Raw genomic sequence first — 18,636 nt, forward strand, 5'->3', positions numbered from 1 at the left:
GTGGTGGGGGTGGTGGTAGATGTAGTGGTGGGGGTGGTGGTAGATGTAGTTCTGGGGGTGGTGGTAGATGTAGTTCTGGGGGTGGTGGTGGATGTAGTTCTGGGGGTGGTGGTAGATGTAGTTCTGAGGGTGGTGGTGGATGTAGTTCTGGGGGTGGTGGTGGATGTAGTTCTGGGGGTGGTGGTAGATGTAGTTTTGGGGGTGGTGGTAGATGTAGTTCTGGGGGTTTCATCTACTGTGGAGACATAATATAAAATAAGAAAAAAGGAAAGCAGACCTTACTGTGAACAGTTTTCTTTGGAACTACTTCATAAAGAAAAAATCTCCCATCGAAAACTGTTGGCAGTTTGTTTACCCACAGTAACATGAGCCTGAATTCAAGATCTGGGACCAATGGATCCTCTCCACTCCTCTTATTTTGACAAACCCACTCACCCTCTTTTTCTCCATAGCAGATAAATGCGAGCACCGTGTCGCACTGTTCATCTGACCACAGGCCCGCGTTGCCCAGATCAGTCGCAGTGCAGCTCTGCCTCCCTTCGACGTTATCCGGCTGTCCGTCCTTCCAGTTGCGGTAGGCGGAGTAACTTCGATCCGACCATTCCCGAGTCCTGCACAAAGAGACGTATGTTGCAGAATATTCTGAATGATCTTTTACAATGTTTTAACACAACAAAACGTCTGAGGTTATAAGATATCTTTTAATGCTGGACATTTTTTTTTTGGGTACAGACATGGCCCTAGTTTAAGTGACATTGAAAAGAAATTGAGATAAAAGCCGGGGACACGTGAATTGATTTTCAAGTATTTTGCAAACTCTATCCATGAAGGACGACCAAGATTCTGAACAAGACTAAGGACCAGTTTATTCTATAAGAATGATTTCATGAGACATGTTCTACGCCCACATCGGAAATCAAAAGTGTTTATGGTTCTTTTTAGCAACCAACCTATATGAGAAGCATTTTGCACTAAGCACAACGCTGGATTAAGAGTCACATTAATGGTTCTGTGGGTCTGTACTTCTGCATAGCTCTGGTTTGAGCTAAATGCTAACATCAGCATGGTAACATTTTCACAAATGCTAATGATAACACGCAAATGTTTCCCAGGAATCGTGTTTACCACATTCACCATTTTAAGTGTTAGCATGCTAACATTTGCTAATTAGCACTTATCTAAGACCAATGGGAATGTTAGTTTTGCAGGTATTTGGTAGGTAATTAAATTTGGTAAATCTGAAACTGATTGTGGTGGTTAGAATTTCATGGCAATCCATCAAGTAGTTGTCAAATAATTTCACTCAAAACCACAAGTTTCAGCCTCATGGTGGCACAAGAGGAAAAGTGAGGATCACTAAAGCCAGTTGGGTTCATCCTCTGGGGCCAACGAACGTCTGTAACAAATTTCAAGGCAATCATCCAGTGATTGTAGAGATATTTCAGTGTTTCATGTTTCTAACGTGGTTAAAAAGCAAGTAAGTGGACCTTGAGCTCTCAGTTTTTAATTCTGTTTTTCCTACATCTGCTCATGTTGGCTTTCACAACTTAAAATAAGAGGGAAAATAAGATGCTTGTACCATCCGTCCATCAAACTGACATATTTCATTCCTTCCACACCTGTAGAGGCCGATCCAGACGCTCCTTTTTTTAGCCAAGAGCTGTATTTCCTGGTTCTCTGTCTTGTCTCTAATACTGGCGAGGTCTGTGAAGCGCGTCCTGCAGTAATTCTGAGCGTCAGGCCAGCTCATCTCCTGCTCAACAAAAATGAAACGCTCACTGGTACTGTTGGTTCCTGTGAAGAAAAGAAAGAGGGGTCAGAGAAAGACCCTCTTACCATCCATCAGTGTGTGTCGAAGCAGGAAGATGCTAATGTATTTGAAGACGTTTCCCTGTAATTACACAATGCTTTTTTATCATTCATGTTTCTATCTATGAATCGATTTGAACTGAGACCATCATAGCAGATGAAAGGGTTTTGCAGGAAGCATCTGGAGTCCTCCCACACCCCTCCACTCAACATCTTCACACACATCTGGTCGCCGAGGAAGTTGTCGGGCTGACCATAGTCCCAGTTCCTGTAGTCGTCCTCTACGCCTCTGTAGTAGCTGTAGTAGTTGTCTGAAAATGACCACCTCCAGCTGGTGAGATTATCATGCAGCCCGATCCATGCCTTCTGTTTGACGCCGCCGGTGGAGTCCTGAGCTGCGTTCACCAGCCGGTTCATGTCCTCTGTGTTAAAGACAGTGGCCAAGTCAGTGTACCGCTCCCTGCAGTACATCTGGGCCTTCAGCCAGGGCAGAGCCAGGCTGATGAAGTGGTACTGAGGAGGAAGAAAAACGGAGTGGGCGAGAGGACACAGACCTGTGGATGGAGGACAGTGGTAGTCACTCACCGTTTTATGCCATTTATACCATAAAGGTATAAGTTATATTTACCTGTGAGCAACAGGAGAAAAGACTGTCTCCACTTCATGTCCAGTCAGCTTTCTTCACACTTTCTTTTTTTTACTGCAACAAACAAAAAATGTACTTTTACCAAACACTAAATTGGCACTAAGGGAACAAGCTAACATTTCTAAATCTCACAAGGTGCACAAAGCTCCAGGCAGCGGTGGAACATAGGATCCATTTACTTAAGTACTGTAATTAAGCAGTTACAAGGTACTTGTATGTTAATTGCGAATGTTACTTCACAGGACATGTTGTACTTCTTTTCTGCACTACAATTATTGGGCAGATAGTTTGCAGAACAAAATCTGACCCAAAAACATCAACAGAGACATTAAAACACTACTTGAACATTTATACATCAGTAATAATAATCTAATAAGCATTGTGAGTGCTTACTTTAAGTTAGTACGTTATTGTAAAGTGGTAGTTTGTTTAAATGCCTGAAAATCACAAGTTTTTCCCACAGGTTTCACATTAAATAATTTAATATTACACCTTTGATTAAATACAAAAACTTCCACAAAAAACTGCCTCGTCTAAAAACAGAGGGAGAAATATGCTCGTCTCAAAAAACTTGCATCATTGAATTCAGTCATTTAAATTAAGCTGCTAGGAATAAGTCAAATTAAAACATGTTTTTAATAAGTTTAATTACATTTAAACAAAATACTACATAATAATGGGGCTCACTTACCTGTGGCTGCTTCTTCGTAGAGTTAAACTCGTCTCTGGGTTGTTGTTTTTCTACATTGATGGTTGCAAACAACAGTAGTCACTAAACTGTCTGGTGAACAAGGAGGATACAACAAGGAGAATGTTCTCACCAGACAAGTTTCTGTCTTCTCCACTTCTCAGCAGTGACATAATTTCTAGAGCAGAACAGGTTTTGGTTGCAAGGCACAGGTGGGGAGGTTGAAAGGTCGCATAGCACAGGTCGCTTATAATTAACATTGAACTTCTTTTAATTTTCCATTACTTCGCATTTCTATCCATTTTATTTTTGCATGGATGTTTTCTACTAGTTTAGTTTGAGAAGTCGCAGACGGACAAATACAACTATACAAGCCTACAGTTTCTTGGCACAGCCTTTTCACTTCTTTTACTGGGTTTTATGTCACTGCATGTTGGAAAACATATCTAATCAATTCTGAGACTAACGAACCGACAAACTGGATTTTAATCAACAGGTCCTCCTCAATTTCAGTGATTGGGTCAAATAAAAGTTTGGCTTTTCGATAACTGCTCAGAATCTGGAAATCACACAAACAAGCCGATCCAACTTCCTGTTAGGAGGTGGGTTGTTAAACAAAAACACTAGAACCAGACACGTTAAACTTTTACCCAAAATAAAAGAAAACAGCCACATCACAGCTTCAAACTCGCTGACGGAACAATTCTGCAGCTCTCCGGAAGAAAACAGACCATTGAAAACAAACTACAGTTCCTTTTAATTTTATTACAAAAACAAAAACAGGATTTTTCAGAATTAACAGTACAACATATCTACTCAGAATGAACGAAAAGGGGACAAAGAGGAGGACAAGTGCTAGGGAGACAGTGTGTGTGTGTGTATGTGTGTGTGTGTGTGTGTATGTGTGTGTGTGCCTGTCTGCATACGTTTACAAACCCATTTAAAAAAAGGAAATAATCAGAAATGTGTATCTGCCCCCCCTCTTCAAAAAAAGACAAAATGTTCCATCTTATTAGCACAATTCAACAATCACTGAAGAAAACATGAGGGGAGGTGGCGAGGAGGGAGGATCGAGGGAATCATAAGCTTCTCAGTTATTATATAAAACACTTGGCAGAGGATATGTCAAGTCCTGTCTTTTATTATCCATTAGTTAAGAAAGTCATCTTTTTAAACAGAAAATAAACAATGCTTTCAATAAAAACCCATTTAAACACACATGCACGCACACGCGCACGCACACACACACACACACAGACAAACATGAAACCCTGATGGATGGATGGAGATGGGAGGAGGAAACAAAAGAGAATGAGGAAGGAATAAAGAGGGAAAAAGCTAATGAATGAAAAGTGTGTGTGTCTGTCCTGCTGGTTCTTTCTTACCATTTCAACATGACACTTCACTGACCAACAAATAAAAATTAAAAATAAAAATAAAGGGGCTTCTACGTCTATATACACGTCGTGTGTCTGAGCGTGTGTCTGTGTGAAGTGTATGAGTGAAAAAAAAAAAAAAAAGAGCCCGTTGAGTTTTTTTTTTCTTCTTTTTTTTTTGGGGGGGGGGTTTGAAAGGTCAAGGGTCAGCTAGGTTTGGCAGCATGTATGTGTGCGTGTGTGGTGTGTGTTTGTGTGTGTGTGTGTGTGTGTGTGTGTGTGTGTGAGAGAGAGAGAGAGAGACATTTAGTGCCGTCGCCTCTTCTTGGTGGGTGGAGCTGGTGTCCTGGTGACCTTTCTCTTCCTGTTGGAGGTGTCCTCATCCTCATAGTGACTCTCTCTGTCAGCTAGAGGACGACAAGAGCAGAAGTTACTCCATTACCATTCTTACCAATGAACACGTTGTTTATTTTTTTATTTATTTGTTGATTGATCTTCATTTTAGTACTTCAAATTCAAAATATTTTCATTTATTTATTTTCCCCCAGACGTTTAGTTTTTGCATCAATATCAACTGTAACAGACTGAGCTTTTCCCTGCACATACATAGTGTGCAATCAAATTTAGTTTGTAGTAGGGATGTTCCAATCACTTTTTTTTTGCCGCCGATACCGATAATCTATGAGTGAGATTGACCGATACCCATCATTAGCATGCATTGCAGATGGCGTACGTTATAGTCCCACACATGGTAAAGTTCCACACGGTTTGACATCTTGTTTTGGTGACCTGTTGCACGACGGTACAGTGAACAAGGTGGGAGGCCGGACTACACAGCACACACTCTCAGCCACAGACAGATTATCAACCACAGGTGATCGACTTTAAGGTGATCGTGACTACAAGTATCAATGCCGATCTACCAATCACGCATTATTAACGAACATCGGCCAATCACAGCATCCTAATATGTAGGGCTGAACAATATGCAAAACAAATCTATATAAATTTAACATTAACTGACCAATGAGGAATAAGCTGCAGATACAGACCTTTCCTGGCTTCTTCCTCCAGCTCGTCCCAGTCTTTGCCGCTCTCCTCCTCACTGCCCAGTGACGCACTGTAGTCTGCAAAACACAGCGCACGACAGTCGGTAAGAGCTCTGAGTGCATATGTGTGTGTGTGTACAAGTGTGTGAGCGCAAGGAGAGGAGCTGATCAGAGAGCAACAGTTTGCTTAAAATGTTTGACAAGTTTGTACTTTTCCTTCATTAAGATTGTGTCAGGGTCAAGAAACAGGTCAGTCGTTTCTAGCAGTATTTAATTTAACCATTTCAGCTTGAACAAATGCATTTATTTGTCAATTGACTAATCATTAGATATCAGATAAAAAATAAAAAACTTTGATTAAATCATACCAGAGTCCTCTGTCTCTGAGCTGTAATCCTCATCGCTGTCTTCCTCCTCCTCCTCTTCTTCATCTGCAGACGGGTTGAACGTTTCATCCTCCATTTCAGACTCTGAATCTTCCTCTCCGCCACTTCCCTGAAACGAGGCACAGCAAGATATAACCACAAACACTAAAACGCAGAATGTTTTTGTTTGTAATTATTTATGATTTAAATATTAGATAAAAGTAAAAAATTATCAGCTTTTCATCCCCGGTGCTGGACGTACCTCGCTCTCCGGGTCTAAGAAAGACCAGCCTCCCTGCTCGAAGAAGCCCTCGGGGTCATCGACGATGGTCTTCATGATCTTGGTCCAGTTCAGAGACTGGACTCCTTCTGTGTACTTGATGTCACACGAGCTGAGAAAGAGACAGAAAACATATTAATGCACAAAAACCGGAGCCATAGCTTAATCCAAATAATATATATACACATATAAAAACAAAACATTATTGTTTGAACTGGGCCTTACTTGAGCCACTCTTTGATGGGGTCGAGGGAGTTGACGGGCACGGCGTTGATCATGGTGACCTTCTTGTTGTAGTCCTTGTAGACGATGACTACGTCGAAGTTCTTCAGGTGGAACTGCACACGCTCAAAGTGGACCAACTCCACCTCGTCCAGAGTCACCACAAACGGCGGCTGGACATGGACAGGAAAGAAAAGGACAAACATTTTTGGTAAATTACATCATTATTGGGGAAAATAGCAAAACAAAACAATCACACTTCAAAAATAAAAATGTGCTTATTATTCTACAATAATCGTTATATCTTGATTAGATAAAATTAGATTTTAATTAGATAAAACTAAAACCTTTTGACTGTTTTTCCAGAACAGTATCCGAACATTTTTCCAGAAGGTTTTAAAAGCTGATGAGGTGAATCATCTGCTTCAAAACCAGTTACAACAAAGTAAAGACGGTGCTCCGAGAGCTGCACTCACTCACCCATTCAGTAACATTGACAAGGGAACTGGACGTGGGCTGTAGCAGGCAGGTACTCCTGTAGGGGGCACCCTGGAACCTGGAAACAAAGACACAGCAAAAAAAACAAATCAGTCAGCTTGAATATGGAGCCTTCCACACTCTCCATCTACTCCTCTGTGTGTTACAGCACTCGCTGCCTCGCTCACCCCAGGTCTCTGAAGGGCACCTCGAACTCCAGCTCCTCTTTAGTCAGCGTCTCCACCTTCTCGATGAAGTTCTTGAAGGCCGACTTGAGCTTGTGCCTCATCTCCCGCTCCATCTGCTCGGCGTACAGGTCGTCTCGGTCGTGCATGTGTTGGTGTTTGCCCAAGTCTGTGGTGATCTCCCCGACCTCCGTGTAGAACTGGACGTCTGTGTGGCGTCTCTTACCGAACATGATGGCGTTCTGGAGGAAAAGTGACGGGCGAAGTTATAGTTCAGTAGAACATATATATGTGGATAAACAGCATAAAATGGATGGATGGATTAATCAATGAGAAATGATTAACGGACTCTACTGCCTGAAATGGCAAGAGAAATATCAAAGTAATATTTTAGTAAATAAAATGTATATATTTTTTTAAATCTTGTAAGGCCTTTGTTTAGAGGAAACTTAATTTAATGCTTTTAAAGACTTTAAGACGTGCAGATACCCTGTAGTGTTTTCTGTAGGGAAATTGTGTGTTTTGTAAAACTACTTTGTTAGCTTAGCTTAGCATAGAGAGTGGAAACAGTGAGCCTGGCTCTATTCCAAGGCAACAAAATCCACCTAGCAGCAAATATACAGCTCACTAGTTATCACATTATATATATATATATATCTGATTTGTTTAACCAGTTCAACCAGTGAGTGACAATTCCTCCCCATTCTCAGTCTTTATGCCAAGCCAAGTTAACCAGCTGCTGTTTGTTTATTAACGTACAGACAAGCAAAAAATGCAAAGCTTACTCTCCTAAATGTCAGAATATTCCTTTAAAGGAGAAAAGTCTAATAACTTGAGATCCAAAGCGGATGAGCTAATAAACGCACCTTGAGGTGGAAGTGCAGTACAATGATCATCTCCCCGTCACACGGCTGGAAGATGGCGTGTTTGATGTTGTTGTAAAGGATGTCCACTTTGTCACCGCGGACTGACGTGAAACGGAAACCTGTACGAGGAGACCGGAGGAGTTAACTTTAAGCCTTCACGCTGCACCGATGACAGTTCTTATATTCCTGTGTCCTCACCATTAGTATGCGCCTCCAGCGAGCCCTGCATCCTCTTCTGTGCGATGTTGGGTCTGATGTAGAGGTCTTTGAGTTTGGGGTTGCTGCGGTTGAGGTTGATGACCAGCGAATCTTGCTTGACGATGCCCTCCTTCTCCTTCTCTTCGGCCTCTCGCGTCTTGTAGCGTTTCTGTACTTCCTTGATGATGCGGAAAGCGTTCTGCAGGTTGGTGGAGGGCACCGACGTGTCGCCGGGAGCCTTCAGGTTGGACGCTCGGTACGTGCTGAGGGGAAGGGGGAATGGAGTTGACAGAGGTCGGTACGATTACAATTATCAGGATGATTATAAGCTTCAGGGGAAAGACTTTAAATCAGTAACAACAGTGGAACAAAGCAAACAATTAAAACTCACATTTCTTTGACAAATGTGGCATCAGGGTTGGGGAAGATGTTTCCCTCCTGGCGCCCCAGAGAGCTGCCAGGGACGTAGAAGTTGATCCTCAGATAGGTGTAGTCTCCTTCGACAGACATACTGATGTTCTGGACCGGACAAAAAAAAAACAAAACAAAAACAAAGATCAGTCAATATGAAAGACTGAACAAACATCAGCCGTCGTAAGTAAGAAAAACAAATGCTGGTGGACAGTTGGAGATAACCTCCGTGTACCTTGATGGTGGCGATGTGGAACGGCGTAGCGATACCAAAAACGGGCATGACGACGGTCTCGTACTTCTTGTCGATGAAGATCTTCATCTCTCTGATGTCTTTTTCTCTGGGCATCTGAGAGACATTCTTATAGGACACGTTCGATTTTCTGGCCCTGAGGGGGAAAGAGAGTGGACTCAATTAATGACCACAAACTTAATTACAGCTTTGTGACTTCACAGAGCTGTTGCCTACAGCTCGTTAGGTTAGGGACGCACGAATCGCTATTGACCCTGTTGCTGAGTTTATTAAGCAGATTATGTATCGCCCAGATGTGACAATCCACATCAAATAAGTTGTTCAGTTTTGATGCTACTGCTGTTACTCATTACTACTTCATTGCGAAACTGGAGGCGTTGACAATTGTAATATCAGATAAAGTTTTTAGCACCGTCAGGATGCGGTTTGGAAACATTACACAGACAAAGTGTGTGGTTAAAGAAAAAAATAAATAAATAAAAAAGTCTTTGCAATCAGAATTAAAAAAAAATAAAAAATTTTTGTTGGTCATTTTGTTTTGTCAGGAAAAAAAAAAAAAAAAAAAAAAAAAAGGATGAAACCAGACACAGGTGAACTGGTTAGATGAAGAGCTGCATCAGCTTCCGAAGCAGCTCAGTGGTGTCTTTAACTTCAGTGTCAAAACCATTAAATCACACTTTAAGATCCAAGCTTTTCAAAAACAGTGTCAGAAATCAACAGCCCCATTTCACAGAAAAATTGCTTTCACACTGACCAAAACAAAAAAAAGAAGAAGAAAAAGAAAATAAATGCGACAGCCTGGATGCAAAAAGCGACAATGTGAATAAAAAAAAAATGAGGAAATTGAGTGTGTGGGCAATTTCTCCATGAAATCTCAGCCGTCATAATCAGTATCAGGAGAGAAAAGGACATTTAAGAAATATTTGGGCACTAATGTAAAGTTACAGAGATGTTGATAAAGCTGAACTTTGAAAGTTTTAAATGCCTTCCTTCTTTTCTAAATCTTTTCCTTGACTCACCTCTACTTCACTAAACTAAAACAAAACACCTCGACTGTGAGCGATCTGGCTGTAAAGTTCAGATGCTGCCCCCCCAGTGACATTCAAACCTCCATCTTCTAGCGCCCCCTTCAGGCCTCCACCACTCACTTCTGAATCTGCTGCTCTCCTTTCTGCTCTGTCAGACGACGCTTGGCTTCTTCGTTCAAATGATTGGCCAACTCCTTCTGGTGAGCCCGCCTCTTCTCCTCCGCCGTCATTTCATTCTGAGTTTGACAACAGACACAGCTGAGTGACGGCGCAGAGACACCAGAGTCCAAGATTTTGTAAAACGAAATGAAAAAAACAAAACCACAACACACATGCAGAATACAGGCATGTGTTACAGCTTTGGATGGTCAGAAAATAAATAAATAAATAAATCAAAAACGCACAAAAAAAAAAAAAAAAAAAAAATTACTGAAATGAAAATGAAAAACTTTTTCCCATCAGCAAGTGGATTTTTACAACTGAAACAGGTCAGCCGATGAGATTTTAGAAGAAACAATGAATACTTACCTTCCCAAGTAGCTGGTAGAGTACAAAAACATTCACACTCTTAGTTACTGACAGTCTGTCAAGGTGGCACATAAACACTGACCACATATTTAACCACACACTCACTCTGGTTCTGTCTGCGAGCAGCGCTGCGCTCCGAGCTCCCTTCCCCAGCAGCTCCTCGGCATCGTCGCCATCTTCCTCCTCGTCCTCCTCATCGTCATTCTGAGAAACACAAAAAACAAGACACGCCAGAAAATGTTTCAGTATGTTCTGTCCCTTCTGCGGTCGCCTATACTGGATTTTAATGCAGCTGAACTCACGTTATAATTGTTATCATTTACAGGTTTCTGTTGTAAGACTGTTCTGTTGACCAGCAGGCATTACCAAGCTGCAGAACAAAATCATTTTACGATCACATCGTCAGACAGAAAAGCACTACATTGTCTCTATTTACATTTAAAATGACTGACCCTAGAAGCAGCAAAAAAAGGTAATTCAACTAGAATCAAGAAGCATCCGTTTCCAGCTAAAGCAGATGCAAACGTCTATTCATGCCTGTAAAACATGAAAAATGTAAGAAAAACAACTCTACACTGTATTAGAAATGTGGCGGCCGGAGAGCAGAAGCTTGACTCCTGAAACCTTTCCAGAGGACTTTGAAACCACGACTGAGCCCGATGCTGTATAGTGTTATTATAATAAAAAGACTACAACATAAACAATACATGAAACACTGGAAAAAATGTTTCTAATACTGCGGAAATTGTCTATATATCTGTGTGTGTGTGTGTGTGTGTGTGTGTCTATAAGGGACCTATTAAAGACAGAACAAAAAAATTGTGTTGCACACATCAACTCATATTTAGCTTGAAATTAAATTGAAAATATCAATATAATTGCAAAAAAAAAAAAAAAAGAAAAAAATGAATTTTTCTTTTTTTATATTTAAAAAATAAGTAAAATAAGTATCTGCTCAGCTTCAACTTGTTGGTGCGATTACTGACAAGAAGTTAAAATGGTGAGATGAGACACTTACCTTCAAGAAGATTCCCACATTTTTGATCTTCTTCTTGACTGGTGTGAGTATCGTGGCGGACTCTTCCTGTTACACAAAGATTTCTGGTTTTTTAGACGCTGTAGAACCGAGTGATGTGACTCATCAAGTTGGGAGAAGTGGATCTTACCTCATTGATCTGTATTGTGTCACCAATAAACAAGGCGTACTTTTTCTGCTCTTCTTTCTTGCCATCTTTATTCACGAGGTCAGCAAAACCCAAACTGATACTCAAGACCATGCCTGGAACACACACACACCCCCACCACACAGGTTATCAATTTAGGTTTAAATTCTCAATATCAAAACAAATGGCAATCACTAAACTTTTGTGTCTGGATGTGCTGAATTTAAATTCGCCCTAAAAACAATTTAATCCAACATGGAGCATCATAGAAAAGCAGAACGAAACTACCAGTGTCTTCAGGTAAATAATAAACTGTCAAATTCTCACCTTTTTTCAGTTTGTACTGGTTTTTCGTGTTCAAAACCAAGGAGCCTTCCCTGAACTCAATTCCCATTGCAAAGCTACAAAGAACAAGAACAATGACGACGTGAGTGGAAAAGCGTGCGTGCGCATGACACAGAAAGGCAGCACTTGTTTGTATTTACCCGAGGTTTTTGGTCAGCTTTGATACGAGGTCCGACTTCTCCTTCTTCACGTAGTCCAGAACGGCGTTGTAGGCGTCGCAGATTTTTACACCTGTGGAGGTGACAGAAGGTTTATTAAGAGAAACACAGACAAATATGCTCAATACGCTCATTGTTTCTTTATTTGGTGACAAGGACCTCGCTTGTTATGGTGACTACCCTTTTCTTCTGTTTATTCTAGAGCCACAAATATTAGCAAATGATTGTTTCAGCTTTTAAAATGTGAGGATTTGATTCTTTTCTCTGTCATATGAATTAGTTTTGCATTTTGAATAAATCTCCTTGAGGCTCTTAGAAGTTGCAATGGACATTTTCCACAACAATCAAGCGCATATTTGATTAAATTGATGATTAACAAAATATTTAATAAGTTACAGTCCTAATTTCACAATAAAATGGTTTTCCACAGAAGCTTCCATTCTACAAAACCAGATACATTACAAAAAATGATGCATGTATAAAAATGTTGAGGATTATCATTCAGGTAAAATATTAATAAATAAATCAGAATACAGAGCAGAATCTTGCAGCCTCTTGCCATTTGTTTTGGATCACTAACAAATTGCAAGTCGCTAACATTGTGGCTTCCCAAAGCTCCCACTCTTCTAACATGCTCCTGAACCCACCGTGTTTGAGCTCTTTGAGCAGCTCCTCCTCCACCTGCAGCAGGAAGTTGTAGTTGTCCTGCATCTCCTGAGGGGGGTCCACCATGAGGGTTCGCACCAGGTTGGAGCAGTACGACTTGTAGCGGATCCCCATGGCACACGTGATGGCACCGAAGTGCATGTGGTTCTTATCGCTGATACAGAGAGGGAGCAGTGCCAGTTAAAAATCACAGAACAGTGAGATTTATGCTCAGCTAAGGATTACAGCTTTTCTCTCGTCAACCTCTAGGTCAAAGGTCAGAGGATCAACTCTTTCCCTGGGACTAGGAAGGAACCAGGGTCTTGTTCTAGGGCACTTCAGAAGGATGAACCCCACAACAAAGATTCATCTGTGAGATCTGATTATTATTATTTCCCAAATCACTGTTTCAATCAGTATGGAGCATATTTAATCCATAACAAACTCAAAATGAAAAAACCACAAACTGTGGCAGGCTGATTTTTTAAACCTTAAGATAAAAGCAGCTAAACTAAACTACTTGCCCCTCGGCAATAGGGAAATTTTCAGTTTGTCTACTGTGACAATAAATAAGCATCTTTGGGTTTTTAACTACTGATTGAACATTAGCAATCCCAAGCATTTTTCTCCATTTCCTGACATTTAATAGACCAAGTAACTGATAAAACAATCAGCAGATTGATCGATAATACAATTAATCACGAGTTAAAGCCCTATATATAAATAAATAAATGAATGAATGAATGACAAATAAATCGGTACAAAGCCATTTTCCCCACACAGATGTTCAACAGATTTTTATAAAATCAGCTTCTACGAAGATCAAAACATGTGACTGTGACGACGGGGTGAGCTACCTGACAACGCTGAACTTGAGGCTGTAGTTTCCTCCGCTCTGGATGATGGGAGGATAACACATCTCCACCGTGGAAGGATCAGCACCACCCAGGTATTTCTTCTCCTCGATGGCCTTCTCTACCGACTCGGCCAGTTTACTGTGGCGCACTTTCTGTTGGGGAGGGGGGGGGAATAAAACAGGAGTAGTTCAATACCATCTTCTGGACATTTACCTTTCACAGAGACAAAGATGAAAACTTATGCTTATGGTGAAAAGTACAAGCTCTTATGCCCTCATGGACTAATTTATCAAGTCAAGACATTCCTAAAAATTTGGACTAATTATTTGAAAAACAGGATGCTTTCCACAGCCAATGATCCCATTAAATCCCACCCACTGCTTCCAAGCACAGTTAAAAAAGAAAAAAAAGGAGCTTGTCACGATACAGTTTGCAGATCACAGCAAAGGAAAACCTCCCATTACTCTGACTTGGGGATTTTCACACATAATTCCAAGATGATTTAACCACTGCTAGCTTTGCCGTCACATCACCTAAGCTGTCTAGATTAGCTACTTCTGCATTGTTACCGATTTGCTGTGATTTATTAACAATTGAAACCAGTTGCAAACAAACTGCACAGCTGTTTCCAAATCAGCTGAATTGATTGTATTGGTATTAATACTGGATATTATTTACATTTTATTTTACTGTTTCACACCATTGCCGTTTATTGTCTGACATTCGCAAAATCTCTAACAAGGGATTCCAACTGAGAAGCGGACATGGGCAGTTTCCCCAACTTGATTGCTTGTCTAAACTGACTTTAAACCACAAAAGCTCTGTTGCATTGACCTGTGCATTAAAGGTTGCAAAGGTTTTGCTCTTATTACCATTTTAGAAAGTGAAAAATTAGAACTTCAGGGAGCGTTTAGTGAGAGCATACTCTCGGGTCATAAAAATGATCAGATTTACACACAGTATGACACAAATCAGCTTTAGTTCCAGTGCAAAAATACCTGTTGTTCCTTCTTCTCACCTCATCTGCATCAACGATCTCCATGACACGCTCCTTGAAGAACTTGGAGTAAACCTCGCTGGTGATGGCCGCTGCCTTCTTCATCAGGCCGAGCTCCCCATCTTCCTTCACCGCCATTGTGTACGCGACCACAGCGCTGATGTCCACCTGCAGGCAATTCAGGACAGAGAACCATTGGTAACTAAAATACAGACACACAACTCCTATTCTTTGTTCCTAACAATCTTAAAATGTAGTTTCAGTTGATATGTTAGATAACATCTTACCTTCTCCAGTCCTTCGGCAGTGATCGTGTCGTTCCAGCTCTTCATGTACTCTCCAGGAAACTTGTCCTTGCTGAACACTCCAACTGTCTTTCCTTCTTTGCTGCCTCGGATCGCCTCAATCATCTTGTCAAAGTTGGCCTTGTTGCTTTCATTCTGAAAAACACCAATGCAACAGGTTTTTTTTTATAATAATAATAATAATAATAATAATAATAATAATAATAATAATTCATAATTAATTAAATCAATACAATCTGGATTCAAATAAGCAGCAAAAAAATGAATGGCTGGATTTCCCCAATTAAAAATTGTTAATTCATTGAAGTTAATTTAAGTCTTTGCCCTTTATGAGACAATGAGGGTCTCCTGAACTGAACTACTGAACTGTAAACTGAAACTGAACAGCATCCTATGAGCACAATCCACTGTCGCAATGATCCTGCTTTTAGTTTATAGGTGTCTAACGTCTCGCCACAGCCTGCAATCAGATACAAAAACTATTTATAACTAACATTACTGTCTAAAGCAGGCAGGAGAAAATAGTTCAGACTTTTATGAATGAAATTTAAGACTTTCTCATACTTTAAAAAGGCATTTATTTATGAGGAAACTGAATTCAGATCTATATTTTAAAAAATAAAAGGTTACAAGGACACAATGTCACTGAATCAATGTATGTGCTATGGGCTGACTTCCCCCATGGCAGTGGATCTAGCACATTTAATCTGACTTATTTAGAGAAAAAAAACCCCACAAGGTAGGTTGAAAACTTGTTGAATAAACCACAAAAGGGGAAGCTTCAAATCTTGTTTTGTCAAACTGACTGCACAACAGATTCCTCTTGCAGACAAGGCCCAATCATAAAGAAACCACACCCTCCCGTCTTCAAATCATGCACAGACAGACAATTTTACAGTGTGTTCTTTCTACCTTTTCCCTGGTGAGCAGGGTGATGGGTGGGGCACCATTAGCGTTCTCGTTGCCTTTCGTTACAGCCACCTGTTTGAGGAAATCCACCTTCTTCTTGCTGGCGAGGAAGATGATTTTTGTGTCGCAGAACACCATGATGGTATCCGTCAACTCGTAGCCAAACAGCCAAGTCTGAGAAAAAGAAAAGAGGGTGAATTTATTATCTGAGCTGAGAAACAGTAGATATAGTGTGATAAATTCAAGAACATGCATTTAGCTTTAGCTACAGTGCAGGTCAACACTAATTTATGGTCTTATGGTCAAGATAACGACACAACAAAGAAAGCAGCCTGTCCTTACAGCATAAGTAAATATATGCATATCATTTAAAAAAACATAATAATTTGGAAATAATGTCTTCACAAGAGATTCCACTAAATTTAATCTGCACAGAACATGAAGTGACAGTGGGAAATTGCCTGTATCCAGATCATATCAAGCAGCACCTGAGTGATGAGGCCTGTGCTTGGTACTCTCTGTGATTTTATCATGCTACCTTGGCTGGGATATGCCCTTACCTGTATGGCTGTGGATTTGGCGTACACAATTTCCTCGTCCACCCCGACAGACACCACGATGGCGTCGACTTTTCCAAACTCATCCTCTCCTTTCTGGAAAAAAAAGTCACATAAAAGAGTAGCACATGTGAGTTAATGTTGTGCATGAAAGAAGAAATCACAATACCAAACTGAGGTACATCCACCACCTACAACATCCACAGTATTTATTTGAGATTTATTCATTTTGTGAAATCTAGAAGACAAAGTGCTAGTTTCTATTGTGAAGTTGATAAGAGTGGTGAGTGTGTTTGTATGTGTGGAAACAGCTCACTGAAAAGTTGATGTGACACTTTATCAGCACCTGATGCTGTATCATTTAGCCCCACATAAAGGGGGCTACAAGTCTCACAAAGCTTATCTAAAGTCTTTAAATAACGCTGTAATAATGCACATAAAACGCTCTTAACGTGCATATGAACATCAGAGCCATTCATCTTCGTAAATGAGCTGCAATTTCAACCGCAAACATCATGTTACAACTTCTTAAAACGAGTTTAAGCACTTAAAAAATAACCACAAGTTTACCTGAAGTGATTTAACACATGTAAGACTTAAAATAAAGTAATTTCCAGAAGCTGCAGGCAACCTGCACATGTCACTTTATTCTGATGCTAATTAGCCAGCTAACATTAGCATGTAGCGACCGTTACAAGTGTAAACTGACAGTAAGGTTAAACAGCTTAGTAGTTAGCCAAATGTCAAGCATAACTACGTTATAATTTATGTTTTATGACCCCTTTAACGCGGGTTTAGTCATCAATTTAGCCAGCGCAGGTCCACTACAAATTGAACTGCTTGGCTAGCTAGTTAGCTCGGTGGTAAACTTAGGAGCTAGCAGGCTAGCTAACGTGGTGAATGGGATAATTGGTGTGCTAACATGAGGTGGCTGATACAAGAGTCTGATACAAGACACTTGTGTAACATCTTCCAGTTCTCAATAATTTCAGTGCAAATTAAGCTGGTCACATAGTGGAGACCGTGGCCCTTGTCCCCCCTCCACCCCTCGGTTGTCGGTGCTGGATGCGGGCAGGGAGACCTTACCGCTCACGCCGACAACAGAGTCAACTCGCCCGGCTGAAAAACGCGGCTAACTCAGCGGCTTGCATCTTCCAACAGAGCTACTTTCTCCGCGTTCAAATTAAACACAGAAGACACATTGAGTCCCACAAATCGCCCGGTTTTACCTTCCAATTGCTGTATAATCTCTTGATCCGGCGGTAGTAAGCTTCCTTGTCCAGGTTCACCGCCATGGTCAGTCCTCTGTTGCAAACTCCAGCTCCCGGCTTCGCTTCTCAGCAGGCCGGAGGATGAGGATGATGATGATGATGATGATGATCCGTGTCAACTAACAACAACGCACTTTCTTTCCACGCCTGCCGAGACACCACTGCGAGATGCTGCTGCTGCTGCTGCTCTTGTAATTTCACTACAGAGGCCTCTTCCACTGAGGAGCCATGTAAAACAAACCGCGCACTAACCTAAATAACCACCCACCCGGTTAAAATACACGAAAATTATTAAAAGGCAATATAATTTCTCCCTTTTCTTCGCCACTCACGACCACGCACACACCAATCTGGTATAATTAAGACCTCGGACCCCCCCTCCTCTCCTTCCTCCTGTGCCTCTTTTTCCTCTCCCTCCCCCTCCGGCTCCTCACATATCAGCTTTTATAATAAACAAACGTTATTCAAACCCATTATGACCTAACTCAACCATGGTGCTCGAGTCTATCTAAAACGTTTTACGACAAAAAATAAAAACAGATGTCTAAACGCTTCATGGTGAATTCCTTTACCTCTTATTTATTACTTTGTAATTGTATTTAATGGTTTATGGCGCATTTGAATGTAATTTGTAGCAACAGCGCCTCCTGTCTTGTGTTGCCCACGCTGCTTTTTCCCGCCATGGTGGGTTTTCCCGCCATCGTCATCAAACACTCCTATTGACGTCAATCTCGCGATAAAAACTGCATTGAAGGTACCACCTGCATGAAACTACTTTTTCTGCCTGTTTGTGACACTTTTTTGATCACAATATATATATATATATGTGTGTGAACATTATATACAGTATATATATGTATATATACAGTAGTGGAGAAAGTATTTAGATCCTTTACTTAAGTAAAAGTATCAATACCAGTGTGAAAATACTACATTACATGTAAAAGTCCTGCATTTTAAGTTTTACGTAGGTAAAAGTACCTACCTATAGTATTATCAGGAAAAAAATATATATATGTAGAAATATATATATATATATATCAAAACT

General features: G+C 40.7%; 2 protein-coding genes across 2 annotated transcripts in view; both read right to left on the minus strand.

Moving 5' to 3' along the window:
- Positions 1 to 2,506, minus strand: part of LOC111661720 (C-type mannose receptor 2-like) — a 13,564-nt gene extending 11,058 nt beyond the window's left edge. Inside the window, exons 1-4 of the mRNA XM_087176386.1 lie at positions 2,438 to 2,506; positions 1,956 to 2,363; positions 1,620 to 1,794; positions 436 to 611 (exon numbers count right to left, since the gene is read on the minus strand). Of these exons, the coding sequence (XP_087032512.1) occupies positions 436 to 611; positions 1,620 to 1,794; positions 1,956 to 2,363; positions 2,438 to 2,474 (796 nt within the window). The 5' untranslated portion in view covers positions 2,475 to 2,506. The remainder of the gene's footprint in view (positions 1 to 435; positions 612 to 1,619; positions 1,795 to 1,955; positions 2,364 to 2,437) is intronic.
- Positions 2,507 to 3,888: 1,382 nt separating this feature from the next.
- supt16h (SPT16 homolog, facilitates chromatin remodeling subunit) lies at positions 3,889 to 17,981 on the minus strand. Its single transcript, XM_023415386.2, has 24 exons — positions 17,547 to 17,981; positions 16,321 to 16,413; positions 15,764 to 15,934; positions 14,834 to 14,986; positions 14,568 to 14,714; positions 13,550 to 13,701; positions 12,695 to 12,867; positions 12,030 to 12,120; positions 11,872 to 11,945; positions 11,548 to 11,660; positions 11,400 to 11,465; positions 10,487 to 10,585; positions 9,974 to 10,089; positions 8,808 to 8,961; positions 8,553 to 8,680; positions 8,162 to 8,424; positions 7,964 to 8,082; positions 7,101 to 7,339; positions 6,916 to 6,991; positions 6,439 to 6,608; positions 6,196 to 6,325; positions 5,937 to 6,063; positions 5,572 to 5,646; positions 3,889 to 4,926 (listed from the first exon to the last, which is right to left on the minus strand). Exons 1-24 carry the CDS (start codon positions 17,610 to 17,612, stop codon positions 4,826 to 4,828), a joined length of 3,096 nt encoding a protein of 1,031 aa, XP_023271154.1. The 5' UTR covers positions 17,613 to 17,981; the 3' UTR covers positions 3,889 to 4,825.
- Between the last annotated feature and the right edge of the window lie 655 nt (positions 17,982 to 18,636).

Source organism: Seriola lalandi, unplaced genomic scaffold, assembly GCF_002814215.2.
Source record: "Seriola lalandi dorsalis isolate HSWRI2012SDOR001 ecotype SW California unplaced genomic scaffold, Sedor1 jcf7180002054549, whole genome shotgun sequence".
Lineage (NCBI taxonomy): Eukaryota > Metazoa > Chordata > Actinopteri > Carangiformes > Carangidae > Seriola > Seriola lalandi.